Source organism: Dendrobates tinctorius, unplaced genomic scaffold (genome assembly GCF_039654945.1).
Source record: "Dendrobates tinctorius isolate UK_male_01 unplaced genomic scaffold, ASM3965494v1 ptg000114l, whole genome shotgun sequence".
NCBI classification, from domain to species: domain Eukaryota; kingdom Metazoa; phylum Chordata; class Amphibia; order Anura; family Dendrobatidae; genus Dendrobates; species Dendrobates tinctorius.
The window spans coordinates 21,659,064-21,671,457 of NW_027361782.1; the positions used below are offsets into that span (position 1 = coordinate 21,659,064).

Sequence of the window (12,394 nt, forward strand, 5' to 3'; positions counted from 1 at the left end):
GTAATGTATGTGTACAGTGACTGCACCAGCAGAATAGTGAGTGCAGCTCTGGAGTATAATACAGGTTGTAACTCAGGATCAGTAATGTTAATGCATGTACACAGTGACTGCACCAGCAGAATAGTGAGTGCAGCTCTGGAGTATAATACAGGAGGTAACTCAGGATCAGTAATGTAATGTATGTACACAGTGACTGCACCAGCAGAATAGTGAGTGCAGCTCTGGAGTATAATACAGGATGTAACTTAGGATCAGTAATGTAATGTATGCACACAGTGACTGCACCAGCAGAATAGTGAGTGCAGCTCTGGAGTATAAAACAGGATGTAAGTCAGGATCAGTAATGTATAGTATGTACACAGTGCCTGCACCAGCAGAATAGTGAGTGCAGCTCTGGAGTATAATACAGGATGTAACTCAGGATCAGTAATGTAATGTATGTACACAGTGACTGCACCAGCAGAATAGTGAGTGCATCTCTGGAGTATAATACAGGATGTAACTCAGGATTAGTAATGTAATGTATGTACACAGTGACTGCACCAGCAGAATAGTGAGTGCACCTCTGGGGTATAATACAGGATGTAACTCAGGATCAGTAATGTAATGTATGTACACAGTGACTGCACCAGCAGAATAGTGAGTGCAGCTCTGGAGTATAAAAAAGGATGTAACTCAGGATCAGTAATGTAATGTATGTACACAGTGCCTGCACCAGCAGTATAGTGAGTGCAGCTCTGGGGTATAATACAGGATGAAACTCAGGATCAGTAATGTACTGTATGTACACAGTGACTGCACCAGCAGAATAGAGAGTGCAGCTCTGGAGTATAAAACAGGATATAAGTCAGGATCAGTAATGTAATATATGTACACAGTGACTGCTCCAGCAGAATAGTGAGTGCAGCTCTGAAGTATAATACAAGATGTAACTCAGGATCAGTAATGTAATGTATGTACACAGTGACTGCACCAGCAGAAGAGTGAGTGCAGCTCTGGAGTATAATACAGGATGTAACTCAGGATCAGTACCGGATCAGTAATGTATGTACACAGTGACTGCACCAGCAGAATAGTGAGTGCAGCTCTGGAGTATAACAGAGGATGTAACTCAGGATCAGTAATGTAATGTAATGTATGTACACATTGATTGCACCAGCATAACAGTGAGTGCAGCTCTGGGGTATAATAGAGGATGCCCAGGATACGTAATGTATGTACAGATGCCTGTTCTTTTGATTGACGCTGGGTTTTCGCCTCCATATCTACCTGTACATGTATTATTAGCTCCATTTGATCATGAATAGAGGAGCCTCAGCTCCTTACAAGTAAAATACAAAAGAAGAGCAGAAGATCTGAAAGCTTCTCCTTGCATCAGGATTATCTGGAGATCAAACTACTCCTCGATAGAAGGGCGCATTATTAATATTCATCCAGCTCATGCGGTGGAGAGTGAGCGTCCGCCTGGAGATCTGGAATTAATTATCGGTGCCCCTCTTGCTTGTTATTCTTTGCGAGAACAAGAGATCTGAAAGTTGAACCTAAAAGGGTCATTAACATTTATAGTTTCTGGATTTTGCATTCTTTAGAGTTGGGATTACGGGTCCGTTCCTTCAGCGGTGGAGACTTGATGCCTTCACTAGTCCTGACATTTAAGATCTTAAATTGGTTTCTGACATCAAAGAGTTTGTTTTGAGGCCTCGGTTGGGTGTCGGGAATCGATTCTGTTCTCGTTTGGGCTGAGGTGGCATTTATACCTATAATTCCTGGTAACCTGTGAGAGCAGCGGCTCCTTCGTGACATCTCATTGATTGTTTTCGTCTGTCTGTCACTTTGGATGAAGGTGATACCACTGGGGGACATGCATCCAGCCAGGAATCGATGAGGGGCCCGACGCCCGAGCACTGATGTGATTGGATGATTTATTCTCTTGTCTCCTATGGACTGTCCTAGACATCGCTCTTCAGAACACAATGGAGATAATCCCAGATCTCCAGGATGACCCCACCTGCCCCAAAAATAGCAGATCACAGAAATGGGGACAGATATAGGAGGAAATCTAGACCCTTGAAATGGAAGCGAGCATCAGAAAATGACATATTGTCTTATTTAGAGGTTTATGTCAAATTTATTTTACTCTTATGGTTTCTGACATGGTCTTTTTTTATTAATGGTAAAAATCAGAAATCTGCAGTTCTAACATCGGCCACTGGGGCTTTGTACAGGAGGAGGAAGTGAGCTGTGATATCACTTATTGTGAATGGTGGATCCTGTGTGACCTACTGTATATAGAGGTGTTAGGATGGGGGATGAGGTGATCTTTGACATCACCTATTGTGGATGGAGGATGCTGTTATTAGCTGTATATAGAGGTGTAATCAGACTTTGTACAGGAGGAGGAGGTGAGTTGTGACATCACCTCTTGTGAATGGTGGATCCTGTGTGACCTAATGTATATAGAGGTGTTAGGATAGGAGATGAGGTGATCTTTGACATCACCTATTGTGGATGGAGGATGCTGTGCTATTAGCTGTATATAGAGGTGTAATCAGATATTGTACAGGAGGAGGAGCAGGTGAGCAGTGTCATCACCCATTGTGAATAGTGGATTCTGTGCTATCTACTGTACATAGAGGTGTATTCAGTCATTGTACAGGAGGAGGAGCAGGTGAGCAGTGACATGCCCGATTGTGAATGGTGGATCCTGTGTTATCTATTGTACATGGAGGTGTAATAAGTCATTGTACATGAGGAGGAGGAGGTGAGCTGTGACATCACCTATTGTGAATGGTGAATCCTGTGTTATCAGTTATATCAGCTATATGTAGAAGTTTTATCAGTCATTAATTATTTTTATAATTGGTCATTTTTAGACACTTTCTCTTTAATCTCAACCAGATGGAAACATCCCGAACAGATTCAGGCTATGTGCCCTCGTTGCTTTTTTGAAGCAGAATATTCCTGAGCGGAAGTGCACACCCTCTTCCCGGGAAAACGCATGCGTTTTATGAAGCGCTTTTGTAAGCGTTTTTGACACTTTTGTTAAGCGTTTTCCTAAGCATTTTTGCAATACAATTGAATGTATGCGGAATCGCACGCGTTTCTGCAAAATTAATGAACATGCTGCGTTTTTTTCTGCTAAGCGTTTCCGCAGCGGAAAAAAACGCACCATTAGCACAACATGTGCGGATTCCATTATGATTACATTGGATGCTTTTCTTAAGCGTTTCTGCGGCAGAAATGCGCGTCTAAAAGCGCTGCGGAAATGCTTAAAAAAAAAAAGCAACGTGGGCACACAGCCTAAAAGTTGATTGTTCTGGAATCAGGACGATAAAATGATTTCAATTTAGTTCAAGTTTATCATTACCCTAGCACATCATATGGATAAAACGCCATGGTCCTCATCTTCCTGGAGCTGGAGCTCCCACTCTCTGATTGCAAGAGCTCGGTAACCGTTCAATAACCTCATCAGTCCCTCAAAATGTATCTGGTGTAAAACAGAAGAAGACAGGAGGGGGATGCCACTGCTTTATCCCTGTGGGTGCGAGAGTGCTGCTGTGAGAGGGGAGCAGGAGCTGCACAGAGACACAAGCACTGGGGAGGAAAAGTGCCCAAATTCTGCCTGATATTTGCAACATATCTGCTCCATATCCAAAGCTATCGGCAGGACAGAGGGGCATTTTTGCATTTTGTGCATTTTGGATCAACCTGAATCTCATAGTTCCTATATGTAGTCTCCATTGTTGTGTCACTCTGTATATTATATCATTTACCGGAATCCTAATAATTACAGATCGTTCATGAATTTCTCACCTTTGGTTGCGTCCATTCCACCCACTGCATAAAGAGCCCCCACTGTGGACTTCCGGGGTTTTGTCCGAGGACTTTGCATCATGGATCTTCTTTCTGGTAAGAGATGGTATTTCATGGCTTCCATCAGAAATTTCTGACAATCCAGATCATTGGCGAACATCGGGCTGTTTTCTAGGTCTGCAAGTAACTGAAGGCCAAAGTTTAATTAGAAGCAAGAAATGGAGAAGTCTCACTGAGGTCCGCCACAACCTCTCGTCACCTAGACGCCAGGATTGTACTGAATGTTAAAGGGGATGTTTCTCTTTGTTTCTGAAAATGATGAGGAGTAAAAACTGGGACTATAAAGGAGAAGGCGGTGCTGAGTGGAGAATAGATCTGGATTGACAGAGGCTTCAGATCTACCATAGCTCTTCAGTCTCATTTGCATATCAATTTAAACGCTGATTTCTCAGCAATGGAGAAAGGACCGGCCATGTAATGGCATCGCTGGATCTGTCTTCGACAGCTACATGTGGGTATACTGTAAATAATTTATGGGGGTGAAATCCTGCTGACAGATTACCTTTCAAAGCAGATTCTGCTCACAAATCCACATAAAAAAACTGCTTCAAAAACTCTTTGAATCAGCTCCCTAATATTTTCAATGGAATGTGGCACATGGTGCTGTTTTACTTTTTCACATGGATTTTTCAGCATTGAAAAAAGGGAACACATTTCCACACTGACTCAAATAAAACAGAAAAAAATGTCGACATGATAAATTTTAAGCTTTATTTTAACGTGTATTTTTCAACCAGAAAAACCTTTGAAAGCATAAACAGCATGATCAGGTATACAAGCAGTATGAAGGCTGATTTTCTTTGTGGGACAAAGTATCTGTCCATGTCCATACAAGGCTGTAATTTTTCTGCTAGTGTCCGCATCAAAATACACAATAAAAATCTGCTCTGATTATTGCCTTTTTTGCTGCGTTTTGCCCTTTTTTTGCCTTTTTGATGCTGATTTGAAGCAGTGAAAAATGTTCAAAACTGCACAATGTAAAAGCGCTTTAAAAGCACGGTCATGAGTTTTCTTGAAATCACGTGTATTTTGCTTGAACTGTTAAATGCAGCAGATTTTCTGCACAAGTAACATGGCCTCTTTAATTTCAGAATGCATAGCATTTGACCTTTGGATCGTTCATATAAAAGCCCCTGCAATACCCCAGAGCTGCATTATATATTTTGCCTTTGGCACAGCTTAGTAGAGTTAATTAAATGGGAGACCTATGGGTCATTGCTCGGCCTCTTTTGCAATCTGTGTACAAATCATGAGGGAGGTGGAGTAAACGCTTTTGGTGCCAAGGATGCCCTTGATACAGATTTGAAGGGTTAGATTTACGGTAGAATTAGCTTTAGTCCTGGCAGGAGCACTGACATCACCTGTGAGATCACAATGATGAACATGTTTGTTGCAGACTCGATTTTCTACTTAAACAGTGATTAAGCTTTACAATTTCCTTACAATGTGAACATTTACTCTTGAAATCAATCTTCTTTGCCTTACAGAATTTGGAACATTGATTTTTTTTCTTTGTGATAGAACACTAAAAATCCTATGGAAATTCTAAAATTCTAGTAATCTGCAGCCGTCACTAGAGAGCGCTCATGAGCTTTCTGCATTCAATGTCATTGTGTTTAATGCATAAAGAATAGACTGTAATCTCATGCCCTCTCCCATGGGGTGTTTGTACCTTAACTAGAATTTTATCATTTCCTCTTATGACTTTTCTTGAGATTTGTAACTACAGTCCATATACAGCTCTGGCAAAAATTAAGAGACCACCACATCAAAACCCTGTCATGCGCAGCTCATCTTCCAGACCTGAACCCTATTGAAAATCAAGAGGATGATGGATAGTCACAAGCCATCAAACAAAGAAGAACTGCTTACATTTTTGCGCCAGAGTCAGTGTGAAAGACTGGTGGCACGCATGCCAAGACGCATGACAGATGTTTTTGAAAATCATGGTTATTCCACAAAATATTGATTTCAGAACTCTTCCTGAGGTAAAACATTAGTATTGTTGTTTCTAAATGATTATTAGAAAAAAAAAACAATTTATTGCTTGGAAATTCAAAGACATGTTGTCAGAAGTTTGTAGACTAAAAGAACAATTTACTCAAAAAATATACCTATAAAGAGAAAAATCTGACAAACTGAACATTTGAAAGTGGTCTCTTAATTTTTGCCAGAGTTGTATATCAATAACAAATGTCATAAATGAATGGTAAAAGAGGATCAATTTTGTAAACCATCTTTTGGGGGGTTATGAATCTCATATGGCTTCATTATAAATTGTAAATTAAAAGATAGCAACACTCCATGAACCCATTTGCTCTACAACCTCCCATCAAACTTCTGAGAACAGATAAGTTGGTTATCAGATGGAGAGCAGACATGGAGACCAAGCAACAGGTTGGGAGGTGACCCTTTTCTTCTCTCCTGTGTAAACAAGTTACCAGGCAGCAAAGCTGCATTTGGCCACTGATGGCAGTTGAGATAGCGCCGGATACCAAAAAAAAGAAAAAAGCAGCACCAAAAGAATAGGTGGCTTGAGAAAGGATTGCCATATCCGAAACGTCGCCACGCCACTAGGCTATTAAAAGTTCACACCACTATTATTTTGGTGCTGCTTTTTTCTTTTTTTGCTATTATCTAGGGACATTGAGGTGTCTAGAGAAGTGTGCACTGCTTTAAGGTATTTTGTGCTGTTACTATTTTTTCCACATATATATATATATATATATATATATTAGTGGTGTAGTAACCACTATGTCCGCTAGGGGGCGCTGTGTGGAGGTTCCAAGGGAGAGGATGAGTGGCAGAATCCTGAAGGATGGTTGTGTATCTCAAAGGGGGTGGCTTTGAGATGGAGACTTAGTTATGTGTATTGATCAGCAATGGTATTGCTGAGGTGTTATTTCAAGGTATAAGGGAGAAGTCTCTAGGTAACTTGGGAGTTGGGCGGGCCAGTTACCTACAAACCCACCCAGGGGTGTGTCTGAAAATGCCTGTATTAAAAAAGCTATGCGAGTGTGTGAAGGACCTGTGATGAGGTCATAGTCACATGACCCGGTGGGCGTGGCTATAGACCATATAATGTGGCCAGGGTAGGTCACATGTGAGGAATGCTGGGACCTGGTTGGTCCGGTGTGGAAGGTCCTGCAGACATGGAACTTCCTGCCTGACAGCACGTGTGAAGTGGCTGGGAGCAATGGCGATGTGTACCTGAGAGTTCCCTGGAGGGAACGAACGTGTGTGGAATGCTGCAGCTGCATGAGGAACCCTGACGTGGCTGAGATAATTGTGAGGCTAAGGCTACTTTCACACATCAGGTTTTTGGCGTCAGGCGCGTTCCGGCGTCGTGCCGGAGCACCGGATCCGGCAAATGTTTAGTAAAACCGGATGTGACGGATCCGGTTTTCTGCCGGATCCGTCTTGCGCTTGACAGCCAAAACCGGTTCCGTCTCATCCGGTTCATCCGGTTTTCGACGGATTACGCCGGATCCGGTTTTTAAAATCGCCCCTTGTGGCCTTCCGAAAGGGATTGGCTACTGAAAAACTATATATAGCGTGTTCCTACAGCCCTTCTTTGACAGGTTGTAGAGGAGAAAGTGCAGGTTGGAGAGAAGAGCAAGTTACTGGTGAAGATGGATGTTGTGATTGGAAATATTTTGAAGAATTTGGCGGGTTTTACAGTGGAGGCGAATCGTTTGAGGGTGATTGTTCTGGAGAAGGAGAGAGCGAGAGAGCAGCGCATCAGGCATCGTAGACAACGTTTGTGGATCCACCCCATCACAGCCAAGAGAATGACGCGTGGGGTCTATTCTACACTCTGCATGGACCTTAGACGAAACCCGGATACATTTTTTGGATATGTTCGGATGAAAATGGAGAATTTTGATTACTTGGTGGAGCGCATTGCACACCTCATAAGAAAAGCGGGCACCTATTGCCGCTTCTCTGTTTCACCCGCAGAGCGTCTGATGGTGACTTTAAGATAAGCCACATTTATTGGATATGCTCGCATCAGAGCATACTTTCACTGCAATCTTGTTGGTGGTAGTTTGTATCTCCAGTGTAGCTGAGTTTTGGTATGTAATACTGTGATTTAAAACTAATTGATTGTTTTTTAATTCCCCACAGATTTCTTGCAACTGGAGAATCCCTTTCGTCACTGCATTTCCAGTACAGACTCGGGATTTCCACCATATCTGGAAGTACACATGCCGTGCACTGTGGGACTCCTTAGCTGAAGAGTTTTTACCAGAGCCCACAACAGAGAGGTGGATTGAAATTTCAGAAAAGTTTCAACAGATATGTCAGTTTCCCAACTGCTTGGGCGCTGTGGACGGGAAACATATCCGCATTGTAAAGCCAGCCGGATCGGGATCGGAATATTTCAATTACAAGAAATATTTTTCAATTGTCCTCATGGCCATCGCTGACGCGGAATACAAATTTATTGCTGTTGATATTGGGGCCTATGGCCGCTCCAATGACTCTCAAGTTTTCAAACTGCCTGCCATGGGGCGTAAACTGTATGGAAACACCTTCCAGTTCCCACCCCCCAGACCGCTACCGCAAACATCTGGTCCACCTATGCCATTTGTCTGTGTAGGGGATGAAGCCTTCCAGCTGTCAGAACACCTTTTGAAACCGTACGGTAGCAGAGGATTGTCAAGAACAAAACGCATTTATAATTACCGCCTCACAAGAGCAAGAAGAATGGTTGAATGTACCTTTGGTATTCTGACAGCCAAATGGCGGGTCCTATTGACTGCGATCAACCTCAAGACAGAAACTGTGGACGAGGTGATCAAAGCTTGCGTGGTACTCCACAATTTTGTTATCTGCAAGGAACCCATTTCCATTGAGGACACCTCTGAAGAAACCACCTTGCAAGATTACCATGACATTACCACTAGAAGTTCTGTGACGGTTTCAGTAATGAGGGACAATTTTGCACTATACTTTATGTCACCTCAAGGCAGTGTAGGGAAGGTGACCTGACGGACGGACGGACTAGTCAGAGTGAAGAAAGATAGGTTTGCACAGTGTAGGTAGGAGACAGTGATTACAGTGGGGAAACAACTAGAAAAGTGTAGTGGACGTGCAGTACCTTGGGATGACCATTAGATGGCAGGGTGGAGTGTGAGCAAAGGACTTTACAGCAGCTTAGGGCTTTAGAAACCGTTGGTCATGGGGGGCGTGGTGACAGTTAGTGACAGTTTCAAGGAACCGGGGAAGTTATAAATACTGAGGGAGGGTTCCAGAAAGTTCCAGTCCCCAGGGGGAGCCCAGGTGACAGGAGGACTTCGCCAGTCTGTGTGCCCTGAGGAGAATCCGACCAAGGGGACTGAGGAGAGGAAACGTCAGGGGGTGGTCCTGACAGAAAGATACCGCAGAAGAGACGAGGCAGTGAGTGCCATATACCGTATTTGACACGACGACTGACCAGTGAAAGCGCTGTTGGTTATTGGGCCTAGGGCGGCCACAGTGGCGGACCTGGCAGGAGCGTCGAACAAGTGAAGGAGGGACAGTACGCATATGTACGTCCCTATTGTAAAAGTACGGTGTGTAAACGGCTCTGGAAACGGAGGGCCGATAAGTGAAGAAACGTGCGGTGTGCTGCGGAGGCCGTCAGGCGGACGGCAAGTAATGAAATAAACTTGGACCTGTTGCACCCAGAATCTGCCTCATCGTGTCTCTGTATCATCTCTGCGCGGTAAGAAGTGGGATCACCCCCTATCACCCCCCCCAGCTCGGCACCCCACCACCGACACTACATTTGGCGTAGTCGGCAGGATCGCCGCCGCTAATACGCTATCTTCTGCGGCAGGCCTGCAACTGAAGGACTGAGGAAAACTTGGACTGCTCTATTTCGGATTATAAACACCTGTGGACTAAAAATTACTGACCTGTGGATTACAAATTGGGACGCTGTGTTGGATCTGTGTTGCTTGCAGAGGATCCAAGGCAGTAGCTGATTCTGCCCAAGATGGCGGTATTACTTCAGCGCAGAGGAGAGGTCCGGGTGTTTGCAGTTGTTCAGAATGGACTGGGACCCCCTCCAACGTACCCCAAAAGGAAGCAATATATGCCCGGAGACCGACGTTTCCATATATTGGACCCTGGCAGATGGATGGAAAGGTCTGCCAACGCCCCACCCAGCAGGAGGAGTGGCACAGAAGAAAAACTTGGCTGCGGCTGTCTGACGCCATTCGAGTGCTGCCCAACGGACGGTATGAGATGCTGAGGGTGTCGGGGCATCGGCCGCCTAGAGTGGCAATGGCGGCGAGAGATGGAGCTGCATCAGAAGTCATCTTCAGATTTACGGGCAGGCAGCGGGATGCTGAGCCGGGGAGCGGAGCCTGAGGGGAGTCAGCGAGAACGGCTGCCACCAATACCAGCAGAGGACTTCTCAGCGGAGCCCCCGAGTCCGGAGGGAAGGCCCGCAGGACAGTGGAGCAAGGAACGGAGGCTGCGGGGGAAACTGCGTGATGATGAAACGGAGGCCGCAGCGCCGGGGAAGGTGAGAGTACCCCCGGCCCTACCAGTGCCTCCGCAAGCGGCCCCCACCATTCTGCTGCAGCACGCGGCCCCCTGCGCCCCGGAAGGCCTAGTTACCACGGGCCCCGTGGTGTATGCAGAGCTGAGCGAGGTCCCCGCTCATGTCCCCGAACTACCCCGCCCGGAGTCACCAGTGCAGAGCTCACCCAAAGAAGATGCTGCTGCGCTTTCCCTGCTAATAGCAGCTGCATTGTTGAAATCGGCCGTTACTCCGACTCCGTTGGAAGTAGTGGATGCGGCCTGTCCTGAGGCCGCGGTTATGCCGCTGCTGGAGTCGGCTGCGACCGATTTAGCGGGCCCTGTGATTCCAGCCCCCGAGGACCCGGTTCTCCCCATTTGCCACCTGACCCCAGCGGCTGCTGGGCCGCAGAAATCTTCGGCCGTTTCTGTCTTGCGGTCTTTTTCAGCGGAGTCCCGCCCACCGGACTCCAGGGCCCGTGCTGTTCCCTCCGTGTGGGAAGCGGAGGTGATCAGGAAGAAAAAGGCCCGGGAGCAGGAAGTGTGGAACCTGCTCCACACTCAAGGAGAGGCCGTCATGGAAAAGAAGAGGACTTGAATGGACACCCTCAGTATCCCCGTGGAGCCCTCACCTCTGTCCATTGAGAGTGGTATAGACTGTCAGGAGTTCGATGCACCGTTGTGCAGATTATAAGGACAGTTGCATTTAGAAAAAAGTTTTGTTGTTGTTTAACTGATGCAACTATTTTCTCTCTCTTTCTTTCTTCTTTCTATGTTCTTTATATACGAAAATATGTTTACCTGACAGAACGGGGATACGGAAAAGTGGAGGAGTGTCCAGGTCCAAGGAAGGGGGGGAGGAAGAAAGAGGAAATGCAATGTTATGTTATATTTTGGTTTTAAAAGTAAGAGAAAATGGAAAAAAAAAATTATAAAAAAAATGGGTACTTGTGCTATTATAAAGTTGTATGATGTATAATATGCAAAGTAAAATGCAACAGGTCCGGGTAAGGGAAGGTCTGCGGGACCAAAGGAAAGTGTGAGATCCGGTAGGGATCTAAGAGTTGAGGTCTGGGAGACCGGGACGCCGACCATGACATGTAATTGAAAGAAGGAAAATGAATGGGAAGATGTGAGAAAGACAGCCGTCCTAGGTCAGGTCCCCGACACCACGGACACCCCTGAAGAAGGAAAGGCGGGCGCCGGCAATGATCTGGTAGGTGAGTGGCCTCGATCATGGCGTACCGGATAGTGAAAGGTAACAGTAGGGGAGAGTAGGGGAAAGATACACGCCGTAGAGAGAATACGGGTGTACCTTGCCCAATTTGAAAGACGTTGTCATGTGGCGTGTGCGCTGGTGAGTAGCAGTAGGCTGCTCAGAGCATAGTGCTCCCAGTATGGTTCGGCCCCCGCAGATAGTGGGTTTGGCTCAACTTCTGGTCCGACAACAGAATGTAGGTGTAGATTCAGAACGACGAAGGCAGGGATGACGATTGTCGAGGACGACAATGGACAAAGGAAGGGGGAGTGTAGGGAAGGTGACCTGACGGACGGACGGACTAGTCAGAGTGAAGAAAGATAGGTTTGCACAGTGTAGGTAGGAGACAGTGATTACAGTGGGGAAACAACTAGAAAAGTGTAGTGGACGTGCAGTACCTTGGGATGACCATTAGATGGCAGGGTGGAGTGTGAGCAAAGGACTTTACAGCAGCTTAGGGCTTTAGAAACCGTTGGTCATGGGGGGCGTGGTGACAGTTAGTGACAGTTTCAAGGAACCGGGGAAGTTATAAATACTGAGGGAGGGTTCCAGAAAGTTCCAGTCCCCAGGGGGAGCCCAGGTGACAGGAGGACTTCGCCAGTCTGTGTGCCCTGAGGAGAATCCGACCAAGGGGACTGAGGAGAGGAAACGTCAGGGGGTGGTCCTGACAGAAAGATACCGCAGAAGAGACGAGGCAGTGAGTGCCATATACCGTATTTGACACGACGACTGACCAGTGAAAGCGCTGTT

General features: G+C 45.8%; 1 protein-coding gene across 1 annotated transcript in view; it reads right to left on the reverse strand.

The window, feature by feature from the left end:
• The window catches only part of KLHL4 (kelch like family member 4), a 330,006-nt gene that overhangs the window by 34,081 nt on the left and 283,531 nt on the right, over nt 1-12,394 (reverse strand). The window contains exon 6 of the mRNA XM_073589878.1: nt 3,814-4,000. Coding sequence (XP_073445979.1) covers nt 3,814-4,000 — 187 coding nt within the window. The remainder of the gene's footprint in view (nt 1-3,813; nt 4,001-12,394) is intronic.